Source organism: Papio anubis, chromosome 10, assembly GCF_008728515.1.
Source record: "Papio anubis isolate 15944 chromosome 10, Panubis1.0, whole genome shotgun sequence".
NCBI lineage: Eukaryota > Metazoa > Chordata > Mammalia > Primates > Cercopithecidae > Papio > Papio anubis.
In genome coordinates this window covers 10419839-10440993 of record NC_044985.1, presented here as the reverse complement: position 1 = coordinate 10440993, position 21155 = coordinate 10419839, and the positions used below count along the sequence as shown (strand labels likewise).

Below are 21155 nucleotides of genomic sequence, written 5' to 3'. Positions count from 1 at the left end.
TGTGAATTCATTAAGATTTCCACGTGTTTGGGGATTGGTTTGATTTTTCTTCTTTGTTTTTTTTTTTTTTTTTAGCTGTATATGATGTAGTGGAAGAAAAGCTAGAAAATGAGCCAGATTTCCAGTATATTCCTGAGAAAGCCCCACTAGATAGTGTGCATCAGGATGACCATTCCCTGCGGGAGTCAATGATCCAGCTAGCTGAGGGGCTTATCACTGGAACAGTCCTGACACAGTTTGATGTAAGTAATATCATTATATATTAAAAGCATTTTGCTGATATTTTCTAACTAGTTTCATAGTTTTTTAAGTGCCTAATCTATGCATTATAATTTCTAAACTAAAATGATATTCTGAGAAATGTTTGACATAAAGAGTTCTAAAATGCCAAATTTTGAAAATTGCTCCCAAAATACTAGCTATGGTTATATAAATAGAATATCTTTTAAAAAGAGGGATAAGGAAATTTTATACATATGTCGTCAAACTGAATTTTTTTCTGTAGTTAAATAGCTGTTTTTTTGAAAAGTGGCAGATGAGGATAGGCTATTATAGACTTTAAAATCCTGAGCTAAAGGAAAATATTATTTTTGAAGTTTATACCTTGTCATATTTCATCTCTGTTTATTTTTTGTCAGTGCAATCTTGAAAACTGGGAAAAACAAAACCTTCAGACAGATCATTATAGCCAACGAACTAGATTGCTGCTTCAGTGCTTGTAATACGCATTTGACCCACGGCCACCCAGTGGATTTGGAAATGTTTTATTCAGACTGCATGAACCTAATTTGTTTAAAATAGTAAACCCGAATTTTTTTTTTTTTTTTTTTTTTTTTTTGAGAAGCGGCCTCTCACTATGTAGCCTAGGCTGATCTCAAATTCCTATGTCCAAACAGTCCTCCAGCCTCAGCCTCTCAAGTAACTGGAATTACAGGCATGCACAGCCATGCTAGGCTCCCTGGATAGTTTTCAATGTGTTTTTAGAAATGACCATCATTAATAATTGTTGCTCTGACATACATGTTATAGGTAAATGTTTAATTATAAAACATTTAGTATATGTCTGTTAGTTTTTGTTCAAAAGTTCTTAGTTCATATACTGTAAACACCTCCAAACTAAATGAAAGTTAAATGTTTTCTGCAGATTTGCTTCTCACAACTTCAGGTGCTCCTGCTGTAAGCAGAATTGGTTTCACTAGTTTTACCGCTTTTCAAAATATGACACATACTTTATGTTAGAAATTGAAGAATTCAGCTTTGCAAATCTGGTTCAGTACTCTACTAGCCTATGATATATCCTTGTATAGATGACCTGTTCAAAGGGAAAAAAATCTGTTTCCTGTTAGTTTAGAAACAAGTCCGGAAAACAAAACAGAAATTGTTTATGGCTTTTGTTGGAATTGTCCCTTTTTTTTTTTTTTTAGCAACTTTATCGGAAAAAACCTGGAATGACAATGTCTTGTGCCAAATTACCTCAGAATATTTCCAAAAATAGATACAGAGATATTTCGCCTTGTAAGTATCTTATTGTCTCTGTTAAATTTAATCTTTTAAACATAACTTTACTAAAACATTATTTCTTTTAAATTTTTTAGATGATGCCACACGGGTCATTTTAAAAGGTAATGAAGACTACATCAATGCGAACTATATAAATGTAAGTTTATTTTTATTATGCCTTTGCCATTTGGAAAAATAGGAGCCACTATGAACTTTGAGATTATTTTCTTTATGTTAAAATCCTAACCTGGGTAGAATATTAAAACTTTCAGATATGAAAAATATTATTGAAGTAATATTAAATAAAATATTTTGGTACTTTATTAATATACAGGTAGAGCAGTGGAATGGAATAGTCCAGTTCATAAATAGACTTAGATAAATACTAGAATTTTGTTTATGGTAGAGATGGTCTTTTAAATCATTGGAGATAAAACAGACTATCCAATGAATGGGTGGTTGGGTCAACTGTCCAGAACAGGAGCCCCCAACCCCTGGGCCATGGACCAGTAATCATACATGGCCTATCAGGAACCAGGCCGCATGGCAGGAGGTGAGTGGTGGGCAGACATTACCACCTGAACTCCATCTGCTGTCAGATCAGTGGTGACATTAGATTCTCATAGGAGTGCGACCTTCGTGAACTGCCCATGTGAGGGATCTAGATTGCATGCTCATTATGAAAATCTAATGCCTGATGATCTATGCTGGCATAGTTTCGTCCTGTAACCATCCCCACCTCCCAACCCCACTCCATGGAAAAATTGTCTTCCAAGAAACTGGTCCCTGGTGCCAAAAAGGTTGGGGACCACTGGTCTAGAATATGTCATTGTAAAGAGGCATTTTTCTTTCTTACCTGGAAAAAAAAAAATACTATTTTTTTCTTAACTCTGTAATTAGAAAATTTCAAATGTACAAAATTAGAGGAGACAGTAAAATCAAACTTCATGTATACATCACTCAGTTTCAGCACTTGTCAACTCATGACACACTTTGTTTCACCTTTACCAGGTTCTTTTGAAGTAGATCTTTGTATCATATCTTTCATCTATAAATACTTCACCTCCACTCGATGTCAACATATATTTCAAATACATCAAAATGTAATTTTAAAAGTGGAATTATGAAAATACTTGAAGGAAATATGTGAAAATTGTTTAAAGTCTCAGGGGGAGGTTTTTTAAGCTTAGATACATGTCTAAGCTTAAAGAGATGAATTTGACAAGGTAAAATTTGTTATTTTTGGTATGCTGAAAAACTACTAAAATCAAACGACAAATGGAATTTTTTAAATACTAGAAAAGGCTTATTTAAAATATACAAAGAGCTTCATAAATGAATAAGAAAAGTAAGCCTGGGAAACATATTGAGACTCCATTTCTCGAATAAAAATAAAAATATAAAAATTAACAGTCATGGTGGTGCATGCCTGTTGTTCCAGCTACTCAGGAGACTGAGGTGGGAGAATTGCTTGCGCCTGAGAGGTTGAGGCTGCAGTGAGCCATGATCATATGACTGTCACTGGGTGACAGAACAAGACCCTGTCTAAAAAAAAAAAGAAAGTTCAATGAAAATAATGGATGAAGGACATGCAAAGACAATTCATAGAAAAGGAAATTATGCAAATGACATTTTTAATAGTCATTTTAAAATCTATACAAAAGTAGAGAGAATAGTATAAAAGAGTCCCCCCATACCTCTTACCCAGTTTCAAGAGCTATCAACTCGTGGCCAATCTTGTTTCAGCTAAGTACTAGCCTCCAAATTATTTTTAAACCTAAATATATCACTGTATATGTAAATTGGGTTGATTTTCACCATTCGATGTTGTCATACTCTAGAAAGTCTTTGTACGTGCTAAATTAGGGAGTATTTAATCATTGCTTCTAGGGAAAATACAGGGTTAGGTTCCCCCAGGCCTAAAGTCACAACATTTTCATTAGCCAATAAATACATAATGTTGTTTCTGTTTAAAAACACTTTATTTAATATATATTGCTGATCCATTAACCTTTAACTCATAGTCAACAGCACTATAACTCATGCCTCAAGGAAGCTTATCTAACACATATTTCCTCCATGAGGTATATCACATCCTTCTTGAACTTAGAAACACTAGTCAGCACTTTGAAACTATACTTGGGGGCCATTTTTAAACAGCAAAATTACTAGTTAAAAAAAAAAAAAACCAAAAGGTGAAAAGTATGGCACTACATAGAATGCAGAAAGGTCACTTGTTTACAGTATGAGAGGTAAAACAAGATGTCAGAGTTGGTTTGTTTGATCTCACTTGGAAATGTGCATGTCTTCAGATCACTCAAATTTTTCACTGCTGTATGTCTACTACATGACCAAGAAATCCCTGCAATTGTTTTAAAGGTTATGAATATATTTTAGCAAGTAGTCAAATTTGCAAATTGAGAATCCTTGATGGAGGATTAGCTACTTAAGAATATACCTCTGATAAGGCCTTTTTTTGTGGTAGCAAAACCACAATACTGTTTTAACACTTGGAAAAATAGTATCAGAGTTAAATGAAAAATACATGCGATTTACAAAAAACAAAAGTGCAAATGAAAACTTCAAGGAATTACTATTTCACCTATGAGGTTGAAAGAACAAAAATTTGATAATACTACATGTAGGTCCACATCCTTTATGTGAAACCTTAGGTTAAATATGGGGCCAGGCGCAGTAGTGCATGCCTGTAATGCCAACACTGAAGAGAGGCATAGGCTGGAGGGATAGCTTCAACCCAGGGGTTTGAGACCTGCGTAGGCAACAGAGGAAGACCTCCTTCTTCACATAAAGGGGCAGTGAGTGGGAGGGTATAGAAAAATATGCTTTTGGATTTCGAATTTTTGGAATTTTGAAAGTGTGTTTAGTACATATACCATATACTATAATAAGTAACATCGCTGGCTGGCTATGGGACAAGTGCCCTGTAATCAATATATCTGAATAGTTAACAGCAAACTATAGATATTCTCCCTAAGTAAGACTAATAAAGAGTACAAATAGTCTTAGGTCAGTTCAGGTCAGATTTTGCTGTCAAGTGAGGGCAGGTTGGGGCAAGATTACAAAAATAAAAAACATGAGGGCCTTAAATCTGTATGAAATATTATGTTGTATATTTATACAGTAGAGCCATTTAAAAGAATGAAATTTTATTTACTAATCAAACATGATCTTGAAGATGAAGTAAAAAAGAGAAATAAGAAGGAGAACAACATTATATATAGTATGCTACCATTTTTAAAAAACAGTTTTACAGAAAAGTGGAAAGTTAGTTTTGTATATACGTTTGTGTGTTGTATATAGAATATCTCTGATAAAGTTATATGACAAACTGAGAGAAAGATTACCTTCCTGGGTGTAAACTAGAAGCTGAAATGGGAGAAGAGACTTTCTTTTTTTTTTTTTGAGACAGAGTCTCGCTCTGTCACCCAGGCTGGAGTGCAGTGGCCGGATCTCAGCTCACTGCAAGCTCCACCTCCCGGGTTTACGCCATTCTCCTGCCTCAGCCTCCCCAATAGCTGGGACTACAGGCGCCCGCCACCTCGCCCGGCTAATTTTTTGTATTTTTTTAGTAGAGACGGGGTTTCACCGTGTTAGCCAGGATGGTCTCGATCTCCTGACCTCACGATCCGCCCGTCTTGGCCTCCCAAAGTGCTGGGATTACAGGCTTGAGCCACTGCGCCTGGCCAGAAGAGACTTTCTTTATTCACTCTTTGTTATTCTTGGAATTGTCATGTGCATATATCACGTTTTTAAAAAAATATTTAATCTCAAAATGTAGTAGGATAATGACTGATGACTCAGCTTTCCCAAATACTATCTTACCTCTTTGTGAAAATTATGAATTTTAAATATTATTCTGATATCCTCTAAAGTTATTTTATATGTAAAAATTCAAGCTAAAACCAATGGCAGAATTTTTGTTCCTCACAAATTTTACCCATACACTATTTACAGATAGGTATTTTTTATTTCTTTACTACGTCTCTGCCTCTGAAACAGAATTCTGGGTTAAGCTGCTTTTAAAAATCATAATAGGCCGGGTGTGGCTCACACTTGTAATCTCAGCACTTTGGGATGCCAAAGCAGGAGGATTGCTTGAGCCCAGGAAAATATTTGGAAAATATTTAAATTCTTATTTCCACTAATTAAAAGATAAATATCTATGACTGTTGAACATTGCCATGAACTTTCTTCTACAGATAAAATAAGAAATTGTTAATAAAGATTTGTTTTACTGACGGCAGTTCATTGAGATTAGTTGTATTCACTATAACAATTAGTGGATGATTTTCATATTCCTGATTACTGTAAAAAGTAATGCAAAACATTTTATTTTCATGCCCTTTTCTTTTTAGATGGAAATCCCTTCTTCCAGCATTATAAATCAGTACATTGCTTGTCAAGGGCCATTACCACACACTTGTACAGATTTTTGGCAGATGACTTGGGAACAAGGCTCCTCTATGGTTGTAATGTTGACCACACAAGTTGAACGTGGCAGAGTAAGTCATAGTTGAATCTTACACATTGCTTGGACTTTTTTCAAATTATACTGCACATATGTAGTCAAAATATTCATGTTTATTTAAGCCTTTGTAACCTTTAGTCTTCTTTTCTTGTGGTTTCTTGTTTTAAATCATCATGGTTAAGTGCATAAAACTGTGACTAACACATAAATAAATGTGACATAAGTGTTAGCCATTACTGTCATTGTTATTATTTAAAGGGATTAATGTACATCTGTTAAGGGGCTTGTATCTAATGTATATATGGAACTTTTTACAACTCAACAGTAAAATAAATAATGCAATATTTAAATAAAAAATGGGCAACAGATCTGAATAGCCAGTTTTCCAAAGAAGATATACAAATGGCTAAGAAGCACAAGAAAAGATGCTCAACATCATTATCAGGGAGATGCAGATCAAAACCTTAATGAGACTTTATAGCCAAGAGGATGGCTAAAATAAAAAGGACCTATAATAACAAGTTCTAGGGATGATATGGAAAAAACAGAACCCTCCTATAGTGGGTTTGTAAAATCATCCAGCCATTTTGGAAAACGGTCTTGTAGTTCCTCAAAAAGTTAAACGTCGAGTTGGTATAACTTAGTACTTCCGTTCCTAAATCCAAAAGAATTGAAAAAGTTTGTCCACACAAAAATTTGTACATGAGCATTCATAGCAGCATTATTTATAATGGCCAAAATGTAGAAACAACTCAAATATACAAATAAAATGTGGTGTAGTCTTATCGTTGGATATTATTTGGCAATAAAAAGGAACGAAGTAGTGATACATACTACAACATGGGTAAACCTGGAAAACACTTAGCATAGTGAAAGAGGTCAAAAAGACCACATATTGTATGATTGCATTTATATGAAATGTCTAGGATAGGCAACTCTGTAGGGACGTGAAGTAGATTAGTGGTGGTCTAGATCTGGGGTAAGGATGGGGGAACAGATGAGGAAGAATGAACAGTGACTACTAATTGGTGTAGGGTTTATTTTGGGTGTAATGGGAATGTTCTAAAAGTGATTGTGGTGATGGTTGCACAGTTCTGTGAATATACTAAAAACTATTGTATACGTTAAACAAGTGAGTGGTATGGTACATGAATTACTTGTCATTACAGCTGTTTTAAAAAATCTTGGCCGGGCGCAGTGGCTCAAGCCTGTAATCCCAGCACTTTGGGAGGCCGAGACGGGTGGATCACGAGGTCAGGAGATCGAGAGCATCCTGGCTAACCCAGTGAAACCCCATCTTTACTAAAAAAATACAAAAAAAAACTAGCTGGGCGAGGTGGCGGGCGCCTGTAGTCGCAGCTACTGGGGAGGCTGAGACAGGAGAATGGCGTAAACCCGGGAGGCGGAGCTTGCAGTGAGCTGAGATCCGGCCACTGCACTCCAGCCTGGGCTACAGAGCAAGACTCTGTCTCAAAAAAAAAAAAAAAATTCTTAAGATTCAGTGAGGATTTTTGCTGTCTCAAAATATAGCCAGAGTACTTACTATTACAAAGGAAAAAAGGTGACAAAGAAAAAATGTCGGCTGGGCGCAGTGGCTCACACCTGTAATCCCAGCACTTTGGGAGGCCAAGGTGGGTGGATCACCTGAGGGCAGGAGTTCAAGACCAGCCTGACCAATGTGGTGAAACCCCATCTCTACTAAAAATACAAAATTAGCCAGGCTTGATGGCACATGCCTGTAATCCCAGCTACTTGGGAGGCTGAGGCAGGAGAATCGCTTGAACCCAAGAGGCAGAGGTTACAGTGAGCCAAGATCCTGCCATTGCACTCTAGCCTGGGCAACAAGAGCAAAACTCCATCTCTTAAAAAAAAAAAAAAAAACACTGGTCAGCAAATCTAGATGAAATTTATTAAATTATTATTGTAACTTTTCTGTGAGTTTGAAATTTATTAAAAATTAAAACATTTTTAAAAATAGAACTTGAATCTGTATGCATATAATTTTATTTATTTTTTATTTATTTATATCAATATCAGGTTAAATGTCACCAATATTGGCCAGAACCCACAGGCAGTTCATCTTATGGATGCTACCAAGTTACCTGCCACTCTGAAGAAGGAAACACTGCCTATATCTTCAGGAAGATGACACTGTTTAACCAAGAGGTAAGAAGGCCAAATGTCTGTTCATTAGAACTGTTGTGTTCAAGGTAAAGACTGAAAGCTGAAAATGTTTTTAGTTTGAGTATTGGTTACTTGGAAATACTATAAAAATTATTGAATTATTTATCTGCTTTAATGGGGTACTTTGGAATTTTATTAAGAATATTCTATTCTATTACATAATTAATGTTTTTCTTTAGTTTCTATGACTCGATATGAATGATCAGTGAAAAAGTAGTCTAGTAAATAATACTTACTACAGTTACTACTTTGCCTATTCAGAATAGCTATTTAGGTATGTTTCATTATAAAAAAACTTTTACTCCAAGTAGTGTCAGTACAGTATTTGGGTGTGTCTGTGGAAATGGAAAAAACAATAGAAAGCTATTAAATTATTTTCCTTTTTTAAAAGAGTAGAGGAGAGCAACTTCACAGTCCGCTATGTATTAAGAAGGAAAAGGTTGTAACCAGGACCTTCTGACAGCAGATGGGGTGTAGATTTCTAATTGCCAGCTCTTAATTCTGCCTGAGTCAGTCCCCTTGGCTTCAATTGAAACTGATTAATAAATGATGGCTCAGTATCCCAATTGGAAGATGTATCGGGAGAGCATCATGCTGCCAGTTCTGTAAGGCTGCTAGAGACAGTGCACCCTACTTTCTCTGCCTGCAGCTAGATATCCCCCTGCCAACCACCTTTGGTTTTGAAAGGGACCAAAAAAAGGAAATAACTGCTAGAGAAGAGCAAATAGCCCAAGCTATGAGTGCCCAGGACTATCCTATCAATGGTCAAGCCTTTGGAAATGAGAATTCCCCTCCAACCCCAAGAGCATGATTAAAGGAAACCAGAGAGATAGAGCCTTACTTACTAAAAGGGAAGAAGCCAGAAGTTGTGCTAATTTATAGAAAAGGAATCTGGCCTTGAATGAAGCTAAAATTACAGGAATTTAAAAATTTCAATATTTTATGGGCTAGAGTCCATCAGAATGAATTTAGGGTTTGGGGACATATACTGTGTAGCTCATGGTCTAGTGTAACAGGTCAAGCCAATACAACATTTCTTCGTTTTCTCAAATAGGTACTGAAAGATAGGCTATGTATGTTTATATAAAATAATGTCTATCTTTAGCATAGTCTCTATTATACTCCACCTGTAGATTATCCGTGACAGTTTTATGTACCATAGTGGCTTTTCTTTACACACCCTGAGTACATTAGAACTAAGACATGAGTTAGTTTCTAAAGTTTGAGCCAAATGTTATTGGGAAAATAAGTTTGCTCCCATAGATAAATACATACATGAATGGATTAATGATAGCAGATATTACCTCAAGTCTTGAATACCTTTTACTTTTCAGGAAGCTCTCTTTAGTGTAAATGGCAATAACCATAGTTATAATCATAGTATTGAATGACTGTAGCAACGGTTTATTGAGTATGTGGTGCCAAGTAGCTGATTGGGTAATTTACAGGTCCTCTCATGGAGTCTTTTTAGCATAAGACTGATGCTTTAAAGTATAGATGTTATTTCATTTTTCAGTTGAAGGAAATTATTTTCTGAAACATCGAATGCCATAACTGGCAGAGTCAAGATTTGAACCAAGATGTATCTAAACCTAATACTCTTACTGTCTCCATTATAGCAACCTTGGCTCTCCAAAAAGAATTAATCTCACTAATTTGACTTTGTGTTTTTATTAACTCCAATTTTTAATATACATTTATCTTGAGATTTTATTCTTCTGATTTCCATAATTTCATCTGTATTGTATGAGGATTAGTTCAGCTTTGTTCACAAAAAATGTTTTTTACTTTACCATTTTTGCTCGCCCAAGAATTCATTAGTTTTCTTTAAGCATTTCTCTGGTTCTTAATTTGTTTCTACCTATGTACTTGATTATCATTTTTAAAATACTTTACACATATAAAAATTGAGTTATAAAAAGAGTAGTAATGTAATTAGCCATTACTTAAATGGATACAACTATTTCTATAAAATAGTTTCTTTCCCTTTTGTTGAAATTTTGCATTCTAATGAGTTTATACATAACTTTTGGTGGAGAAGAGGAGTGGTTGGTTTTGCTTTCCTTCTAAAATTCCAATGACATGAATATATTTTAAAGATAATGTCATAGTACCAACAGGTTCATATTCCTGCTGTGCAATAACAGACCAATACACTGAGACAGCAGGGATGCAGCAGATAAAGAGTTTAATGATCACCGGGTACCGAACAAGGAGATGGGAGGAGACCCTCAAATCATCTCCCCGAGGAGATGAGATCTGGGATGGGGTTTTGAAGGGGATGGTGGAGAGCAAGGGGCTGGGAAATTAAGGTCGTTGATTGGTTGGGATAAGGTGGATGAAATCATCAGGAGGTGGAAACTGCATTCTTTGGTGAGTTAGCTTATCTCAGGGTCCTTTAGACCGACTGAGTCAGTAGTTTCATTGGTCTGCAGGACCCAAAAGAACGTCTCAAAGGGGCAATTTAACATTTCATAATGTCCCAAGTTGTTATCTGTAGAGCAGTTAAGGGGAACTATAATCTTGTAATGGGGTCTCTGGGATTGAGGCAGCAGGCACCACACAACTATGAGGAAGCGGGTCAGAGAACAGCTGAACTAATGATCAATGCTAAGTGTCCTGCAAGCTGTGTTTAGTTTTCTATCTCCCCCTCCCTTCTTTCCTGATTAATTTTATGAGGTTTATAGGGACAATTTAAATAATGCATACGTCAAGGTGCATAATTTTTCATTTGTTCTTAGAAAAATGAAAGTCGTCCACTCACTCAGATCCAGTACATAGCCTGGCCTGACCATGGAGTCCCTGATGATTCGAGTGACTTTCTAGATTTTGTTTGTCATGTACGAAACAAGAGGGCTGGCAAGGAAGAACCTGTTGTTGTCCATTGCAGGTATTCTGTTTTCCATCTTTTATGAATGTATAGATGAACAGATAAGTCATTTTTAAAAGAGAGTACATATTTTGTCCTTATGTTGTTATTGTCACTGTAATAATTAGAACTCAAAGCTATGCTCTGAAGGTAGAAGGCAAAAGATATGTTCTAACATATGATTGGCAGTAACTTTATCATAAGACATAAAAATAATACTGATTGCACTGATTCTTAAATGCTCCTCCTTTTCATATTTTGACACCTATGAAATTGGTCTTAACAATTTACAATAGATTTGATGAAATATAGTACTGTGGGCTGTCTTAGTGCATTTGTGCTATGTAACAAAATATTTAAGACTGGGTAATTTAAAAGGAACAGAAATGCATTTGTTATACTTCTGGAGGCTGGGAAGTTCAAGATCAGGGTACACACAGGTTCTCATGAGGGTCTGATGAGGGCTGCTCTCTGCTTCCATTACGATACTTTGTTGTGTCATTCTCTGGACGGGACGAATACTGTTTCCCCACATGCTAGAAGGGACAGAAGGGGTGAACCCACTGTCTGAAGTCGTTTTATAAGGGCTCTAATCCCATCAGCCCTCATGACTTAATCACCTCCAAAGGGTCCCACCTTTTCTTTTTATTTTTGAGTTGGAGTCTCACACTGTCACACAGGCTGGAGTGCAATGGCATGATCACAGCTCACTGTAACCTCTGCCTCCCAGGCTCAAGTGATCCTCCTGCCTCAGCCCCCGCCCCCGCCCCCGCCCCCGCCCCCCAAGTAGCTGGAGGTACAGGTACACCACCAAACCTGGCTAATTTTTGTATTTTTTTGTAAAGGTGGGTTTTTGCCATGTTGCCCAGGCTGGGAGCTCCTGGGCTCAAGGGATCCACAGATCTACTTCGGCCTCCCAAAGTGCTGGGATTACAGGTGTGAGCCACCATGCCTCACCGGTTCCACCTTCTAATATTATCACATTGGTGATTAAGTTTTAACATAGGAATTTTATGGGACACATTCAGACAATGGCTTAGGCATTAGGTTATAGCCTAATATTTAGATTCCCTTCCTTCTTCCTTGCCTATGGCTTCTCTTAAGACATTCATTGAGTACTCCTACCTCTCTTGAAGTGACCCTACCAAAGGATATGCTACTTCTAAAAGCTTTAAGTAAACAGCAGGCTACTCTTTCTTTCTTTGAGACCGAGGTCCCCTTCTGCCCTCAAAGGGCCAAATACAGTGACTCCAGGCTTTACTGCTACTGATCCAGAGATTAGGAGACAGTTGTTCCCTCCCTATTATGGCCACCTTTGTTAAGTGATTTATTCAGAGGATATATTGAGGTATCTCTTTATCCTTAAACTTTCCAACACATTTTAAGAGTAGAGTTTCAAATCATCAAAACAGATTATAGACCAAAATTTGGGAGGTAAAGTAACAAGAGTGGTGAAACACCATTTTATATCCCAAGTCCCTGATGACTACTACATTCATGTTCACAGATTAGAAGTTAAAAAGTTGTTCTTGGCTATCTCAATGGTAAAATTTAATTTAAATTTTATTTAAAATGAGACCGGGAGCGGTGGCCCACGCCTGGAATCCCAGCACTTTGGGGGCTGAGGCGGGCAGATCACCTGAGGTCAGGAGTTCGAGACCAGCCTGACAAACATGTTGAAACCCCATGTCTGCTAAAAATACAAAAAATATTAGCCAGGCATGGTTGCATACATCTATAATCCCAGCTACTTGAGAGGCTGAGGCAGGAGAATCACTTGAGCCCAGGAAGTAGAGGTTGCAGTGAGTGGAGATCTCACTACTGCACTCCAGCCTAGGCGTGAGCGAGATTCTGTCTCAAAAAAAAAAAAAAGATATATTTGAGTGTAAAATATTGTTGTCTTTTGTGCATTCATTGATGGCTGATTATTGTCATTCTATCATTTTGAATTTTAAAGAGGAGTTGCTCCAGTAAGCTTCTATTCCTTATTCAGATTTTAAAAACTGAAATTTAACTCCTTTAAAATAGTATTTTTCCAACTAATGTGGTAGATGGAAGGTACAGAACATTTAATTAATATTAAATGAGTAAGTGCATTTTTTTTTCTGTTTTCAAAATATTCTGTATTTGGCTTCCTACTTTTATAATATAAAATATTAAAATGATATTGTTCTTCTATATTATAATTCAGTTTTATGCACAAAAGCCACAAATAGTATAACAGAATAGTATCAGTAGGATCTTGCCTATATTTGTCTTTTTTAGTGCTGGAATCGGAAGAACTGGGGTTCTTATTACTATGGAAACAGCCATGTGTCTCATTGAATGCAATCAGCCAGTTTATCCACTAGATATTGTAAGAACAATGAGAGATCAACGAGCCATGATGATCCAAACACCTGTGAGTATTGCACTTCATGTACAAGTGTATATTCTTAACATGATGATGTTTGTTACCAATGTGTATTCTAAATCACATTTTTATCCTTTTTTATCTTTTCAATTCCTTGCCATGGTCAAATAAGCTCTAGCACAGGGGTAAGCAAACTACTGCCCAGTAGTCAAATCTGGCCTGTCACTTGTTTTTGTAAATAAAATTTTAGCGGAACACAGCCATGCTCATTTGTCTATGCCTACTTTGATATTATAGCTGCAGAGTTTAGAAGTTGCAACAGTACCGTAAGGCCTGCTATTTCTAAAATATTTAATATCTGACTTTTTACAGAAAAAGTTTTGCTAACATGCAAGTTGCCTGGCATATTAAATCTTGAGTGTTTAAACAGGCCCAGAGGAACTTGTTTTGTATTATTTAGTCAAGTGGAATGCTGAGAATGATAGTATCCCTGAACTGGAGAATCTTGATAGACCTGCTTTCTGTGAAATAGCTGTGGTGAAATTGTTTTTCTTTTTACATAAGAACTTACATTGTAGCGGCCGGGCGTGGTGGCTCACGCCTGTAATCCCAGCACTTTGGGAGGCCGAGGCGGGCGGATCATAAGGTCAGGAGATCGAGACCATCCTGGCTAACACGGTGAAACACCCCCCCCCCCTACTAAAAATACAAAAAAAATTAGCCGGGCGTGGTGGTGGGCAGCTGTAGTCCCAGCTACTTGGGAGGCTGAGGCAGGAGAATGGCATGAACCCGGGAGGCGGAGCTTGCAGTGAGCCAAGATCGCGCTACTGTACTCCAGCCTGGGCAACAGAACAAGACTCTCAAAAAAAAAAAAAAAAAAAAAAAAAAAGAACTTACATTACCACAGCAAAAATTACAGAAATTAAGGTACTTTTTAGTGTATTCTACACTGAGTGTTAATTATGCTTTGGGAGCCAAAGGAGGAATCATGGAATTTTAGTGTTAAAATTATCTTTTGTACTGATTAAACCATTGTGAAATAATAGCATTGTTGGTGAAATAGGTTACTTGAAGGAAATTGACCTATGTGATCCAGTAAGTGCCTATAATTTTTTTGTTCTTGTTTTGTGAGGCAAGAGTCTCACTCTGTTGCCCAGGCTGGCATGCAGGGGTGTGATCATAACTCACTGCAGCCTCAGCCTCCCAAGCTTAACAATCCTCCCACCTCTGCTGGGACTACTGGCATAAGCCACCACATTGGGCTGATTTTTTTATTTTTGGTAGAGAGAGGATCTCACTATGTTGCTTAGGCTGATCTTGAACTCCTGGGTTCAAGCTATCCTGCCACCTCAGTGTCCCAAAGTGTTGGGATTACAGGCATGAGTCACCATGCCCAGCCTGGTTTCTAATTACAGAAAATTTCAAACATAGGCAATATAATGAACATCATGTTTATACTCAGATCCCACATTTGCCATATTGTTTCATCTGTATAGCTGTTCACTTTCCCTGTATTTGAAGCAAATCTTAGATATATCATTTTGTTCATAATATTTTAGTGTGTATCTCTAAAAGATAAGGATTGATTTTCCTTTTAAATAAAAACACAGTACCATTATCACGCTGAACTGTAATCAATTTCTTAATATTATCAAATTGCCAGTATTTAAATTTCTAGTTGTTTCCTAAAAACCGTCCTTTTAAATTTATAACAGCTTTATTAAAATACAATTCACATACCATAAAATTCAGCCGCTTAACGTGTACAATTCAGTGGGTTTTGTGTATTACAGAGGCTTGCAACCATCGCTACTATATAATTTTTTTTTTTAATTAATTTTTTTTTTTTGAGGTAGAGTTTCGCTCTTGTTGCCCAGGCTGGAGTGCAATGGCATGATCTCGGCTCAGTGCAACCTCCGCCTTCCGGGTTCAAGCAATTCTCCTGCCTCAGCTAATTTTTGTATTTTAAGTAGAGACAGGGTGTCTCCATGTTGGCCAGGCTGGTCTTGAACTCCTGACCTCAGGTGATCCACACACCTTGGCCTCCCAAAGTGCTGGGATTACAGGCATGAGCCACCATGCCCAGCTATATAATTTTTAAAACATCTTCATACCCACCCAAAAAAAATCCAAGCTCATTAACAATTATTCCCATTTCCTCTCATACCCTCTCTAACCTCCCCCAACCCCCAACCTCCAACCTAGGCAATCACCAGTCTACTTTCTCCATAGATTTGCCTATTCTGGACCTTTTATATAAATGAGATCATACAGTTTGGTCTTTTCTAACTGGCTTCTTTTAAGTAGCATATTTAAAAGTTTATCTGTACTGCAGTATGTATCATTACCTCGTTCCTTTTTATTGTTCAATAATATTTCATTGTAAGGATTTTTACCACATTTTGTTCATCCGTTAATCTGTTGATGGACATTTACTTGGTTTGTATCCACTTTTTGGCTATTATGAGTCATGCTGCCATGAATTTTTATGTGAACATACGTTTTCATTTATCTTGGGTATACCCAGGAGTGGAATTGCCAGGTCATGTTTTCATTCTGATTAACCTTTTGAGGAACTGCCAGATGTTTCCAAATTTTCTGTACCATTTTGCAGTTCCTCCAGCAGTGTATGAGGATTTTGTTTTCTTCACATCATTGTCAACACATGTTACTCTCTATCCTGCTGGGTATGAAGTAGTATCTCATTGTGAATTTGTTTTGCATTTCCCTGATAACTAATTGTATTAGTCTGTTTTTACACTGCTATAAATAAACACCTGAGACTGGGTAATTTATAAAGAAAAGAGGCTTAATTGACTCAGTGCCCCCAGGCTGTACAGGAAGCGTGACTGGAAGGCCTCAGGAAACTTACAATCACGGTGGAAGGCAAAGGGGAAGCAAGCATATCTTCACGTGGCCCGCAGGAGAGAGACAGAAAGAAGCAGGAGGTGCTGCCTACTTTCAAACAACCAGGTCTTGTAGAGAACTCTGTCACGAGAACAGAAAGGAGGTCTGCCCCCATTATTCAGTCATCTCCCACAAGGCGTTTCCTCCAACACTGGGAATTACTATTTGACATGAGATTTGGGTGAGGGCACACAGCTAGCTAAACCATATCACTAATGATGTTAAGCATCTTTTCATGTGATAATTAGCTATTTTTTTGTATATATTTTTTGGAGAACTGTTCAAATCTTTTGCCTATTTTTGAAGTTGGCTGTCATTTTATTGTCGAGTTGTAAGTTTTTTTTTATATTTTCTGGATAAAAGCTTCTGATCAGATCTGTGGTTTGCAAATATTTGCTTCCATTTTCTTTTTTTGTTTTCTTGATTATAATAGTTGATGCACAGAAGTTTTGAATTTGATGAAGTCTGGTTTATCTGTTTTTCCTTTATCGCTTGTGCTTTTGGTATCATAGATGAGAAATTATTACCTAACCCATCAATGAGTCTACAAGTTTTATAGTTTTAGCTCTCGCATTTAAGACTGATCCATTTTGAGTTAATTACTGTGTGTGGTTTGAGGTAGGGTTCCAACTTAACTCTTGCATGTGGTTACCCACTTGTCCCAGCACCATTTGTTAAAATGACTGTTCTTTCCTGTTGAATTGTCTCAGGGCTCTTCTCAAAAATCAGTTGACCACAAATGTAAGGGCTTATTTCTAGACTTTTAATTCTATTCCATTGATCTGTATCTCTGTTCCTATGCTAGTACTACACTGTCATCATTAGTGTAGCTTTGTTGTAAAATTTAAAATCAAGAAATGTAAATCCGTAACTCTTTCATTTTCCAGCTTGATTTAGCCATTCTGTGTCCCTTGCATTTTCATATGAATTTTGAATAAGTTTATTCTTTCCGGAAAAACAAACAAACAAAAAAAGACGGCAGCCAGAATGTTCACAGGGATTGGGTTGAATCTCTAGATCAAATTGGGAAGTATTGTTCTAATAGTGATATTACATCTTGCAAAGCATGAACACAGGATGGTCTTTCTGTTTAGTTAGGTATTCTTTAATTTTAATTGTAGTTTTCAGCATGCAAGTCTTGCATTTATTTAAACTTATTTCTCAGTATTTTAGTATGTTTTGGTGCTATTGTAAATAGAATTGTTTACTTTTTTAACCAATAGTTTTGTGTGAGAGAGAGTGAATTTCTTAAGATTTTGTATTGACAGGATCATGTCATCATGTCATTTGCAAATAGAGATAAATTACTTCTTTCCACTCTAGATGCCTCTTTCCTTTTTCTTTGTCTTTCTTTTATAAATATCCTGGATAGGCCGGGCGCGGTGGCTCAAGCCTGTAATCCCAGCACTTTGGGAGGCCGAGGCGGGTGGATCACGAGGTCAGGAGATCGAGACTATCCTGGCTAACATGGTGAAACCCCGTCTCTACTAAAAATACAAAAAACTAGCCGGGCGTGGTGGCGGGCGCCTGTAGTCTCAGCTACTTGGGAGGCTGAGGCGGGAGAATGGCGTGAACCTGGGAGGCGGAGCTTGCAGTGAGCCGAGATCACGCCACTGCACTCCAGCCTGGGAGCACAGCTAGACTCCGTCTCAAAAAAATAAATAAATAAATAAATAAATAAATATCCTGGATAGAACCTCCAGTACAATGTTGAATAGAAGTGATGAGACCAAAACACTTGTCGTCTTCCTAATCTTAGAGGGAAAGTTTTTAGATTTTCACTAATTATCATATTAGCCATGGATTGTTTATAAATGCCCTTTATCAAGTTGAAGAAGATCCCTTTGTTACTTGTTCATTGAATGTTTTCATCCTGAAAGTGTGTTCAGTTTTGTTAAGTGCTTTTCCTGCATCTGAGATATCATGTGGTTTTTGGTCTTTTATTCTATTAAGGTGGTATATTACATTGATTTTTAGATGTTAAGTTGACCTTGCGTTCCTGAGATAAATCTCACTTGGACATAGTATGTAATGCTTTTTATGTATTGCTTGATTTGTTTTGCTTGCATTTTCTTGATATCTTATATCTATATTCTTACATAATAGGATTTTTTAAAAGATTTTAATTATGGCAAAATACACATAAAATTTACCAGCTCAACCTTTTTTTTTTTTGAGGTGAGTCATCTATCATGAGCTGGAGTGCAGTGGCGGATCTCAGCTCACTGCAAGCTCCGCCTCCGGGTTCCATGCGTCTCGGTCTCAGCCTCGAGTACTGGACTGAGCTCCGCCACCGCCCGGCCCTGTATTTCTTAATAGAGACAGGGTTTCACCCTGTTAGCCAGGATGGTCTCGATCTCCTGACCTCGTGATCCGCCCGTCTCGGCCTCCCAAAGTGCTGGGATTACAGGCTTGAGCCACCGCGCCCGGCCCATTTTTAAATATACAGTTTAGTCGTGTTAATTATACTTACGTTTTTTTGCAACCAATTTGCAATTTCTTGCAAAACCAAAACTGTACCCATTAAAAAACTCCCATTTTTCTCCTCCCCTCAGCCCTTGGTAACCACCATCCTACTTTCTGTTTCTTTGAGTTTGACTACTCTAGATACTTTATGTAAGTAAATTCATGTATTTGTCTTTTTCTTATTGACTTATTTCACTTAGATTAATGACCTCAAGATTCATCCAAGTTGTAGCATAAGTCAGAATTTCTTTCCTTTCTAAGAGTGAACATACCACATTTTCTTTATTCATTTATCTGTCTATCAGTGGACAGGGTTGCTTTTGCCTTTTGCCTATTGTGAATAATGCTGCTAAGAATATGGACGTATAAAGATCTCTTTGAGGCCCTGCTTTCATTTCTTTCAGGTATACACCTAGAAGAGGAATTTCTGGATCATAGAACACATGGGCTTTTGGTTTTGTTTTTATAATTTGTTTAAAATCAGAATTCAGATATAGTCTACACATTTTGATTGGTTTATATGTCTCTTAAATCTCTTTTAATTGAAAACTTCCTCCTTCATATCTTGTCTTTTTTTTTTTTTTTTTTTTTGGTAATTTATTTGATAAACGAATCAGGTTATTTGAAATGTATTTCCAACGGCGTGAATTTTGCCAGTTTACATCCTCAAGGTGGTGTTCTCTGTGTTTCCTAAAAGTGGTACATGTATGGCTTAAGCATCTTAGGTCATATATTCTTTCTTCAGAAGCACATAATGTCTGATTGTCTTTCTTTTTGTGAAGTTAGCACCCTTGAGCAACCAATCCCTGCATTCATTAATTCATTAGATTTGCAAAATAATGATATTCTAATTCTATCATTCTGTCTGTATTAGCTGGACTACTTCTTTAAAGAGAAACTTCATATTTACTATTCGGTTAGCAAGTAGTATAGCATGTGTAGGGAAGGCAAGAAAAACATTTGATTCTTTCCCTTTATTTACAAGCTTTCAATATAATGAATCATTTACTAGCTTCCTCCAAGGGTGATGACTTAACTTTTGTTTGGGTATTATTTTGAAATCAAGGATTTAAACATAGTTGATGTGTTTCAACCCATTGTAGTTTTTTTGTTTTTGGTTTTTGGGTTTTTTTTGAGACGAGTTCGCTCTTGGTGCCCAGGCTGGAGTGTAATCCATCTTGGCTCACTGCAACCTCTGCCTCCCAGGTTCAAGCAATTCTCCTACCTTAGCCTCCCGAGTAGCTGGGATTGCAGGCGCCCACAACCAGGCCCAGCTAATTTTGTTTTTAGTAAAGATGGGGTTTCTCCATGTTGGTCAGGCTGATCTTGAACTCTTGACCTCAGGTGATCCGCCCACCTCGACCTCCCAAAGTGCTGGGATTACAGGGGTGAGCCACTGTGCCTGGCCTGTAGTTATTTTTCTTAATGATACCCAAATTGTCCTATTTTTGGCCGGTGGGAACCTGTTCAGCTTGGCTTCTGAGTCCTTTTGTCAAGACCCTGGTAACTTTGATAGCTTTGTTACTATCAGAAAATATGTCCAGGCCCAGCTTGTACACCTTGTGCCCCTGATTTAGAATCAGTAGTTTCTCCAAGAAGCGTGGTTCTGTGTATTGAGAAACTATTTTAGGCACCAACCTAAGGGCACTAAGGACTTTTATTTGCTTGGGTTAATTTTTGTCTCTCAAAATGTTAAATTGCACAACCAGGAAAATACATTTATCATAGGTTAATGCTTATGCTTCCAATACAAATTCAGGACCACAGTGTTTTTACTTAGCTTCTTTTACATCTTTAACAAGAATACTGGTTCTCTACAATATTAGCAGTGAAAGAGTTAGAATATCACAAGTACTCCACATTACACAACTGTTTCAAAATAACAACACTACCACTATGAACAGCATGGCTAATAAAAAGAGTTTTCCTTTTTTTCACAGCACTTTTTGCCCTTTGAGTATATTCTCCCACAGATATTCAGTCAAATTTTACTGAGGTGTTTATTTGTTTGTTTGTTTGCAGTATTTTTGAGACAAGAGTCTTGCTCTCTTGCCAGGCTGGTATGCAGTAGTGTGATCACCACTCATCGCATCCTCAACCTCCTTGGCTCAAATGTTCCTCCCGTCTCCACCTCCCAAGTATCTTAGGACTACAGGCACATGCCACAGCATCCATTTAATTTTTTTTTTCTTTTTTTGTAGACACAGGGTCTTGCCATGTTGCCCATGCTGGTCTTGAATTCCTGACCACAAGTGATGCTCCCATCTTGGCCTACAGAAGTGCTTTTATTACAGGCACAAGCCACCATGGTCAGTCAAATTACTATTTTAAAGTCCCTTCAGGGCCGGGTGCGGTGGCTCACACCTGTAATCCCAGCACTTTGGGAG

General features: G+C 37.3%; 1 protein-coding gene across 4 annotated transcripts in view; it reads left to right on the top strand.

Annotated features, from left to right (window-relative positions):
- Positions 1 to 21155, top strand: part of PTPN4 (protein tyrosine phosphatase non-receptor type 4) — a 240837-nt gene that overhangs the window by 210679 nt on the left and 9003 nt on the right. For all 4 annotated transcript variants that reach the window (XM_003909217.4, XM_009185052.3, XM_009185053.3 and 1 more), the window contains 7 exons: positions 76 to 242; positions 1425 to 1515; positions 1596 to 1657; positions 5877 to 6023; positions 8027 to 8155; positions 10915 to 11063; positions 13308 to 13443. In XM_003909217.4, coding sequence (XP_003909266.1) covers positions 76 to 242; positions 1425 to 1515; positions 1596 to 1657; positions 5877 to 6023; positions 8027 to 8155; positions 10915 to 11063; positions 13308 to 13443 — 881 coding nt within the window. The remainder of the gene's footprint in view (positions 1 to 75; positions 243 to 1424; positions 1516 to 1595; positions 1658 to 5876; positions 6024 to 8026; positions 8156 to 10914; positions 11064 to 13307; positions 13444 to 21155) is intronic.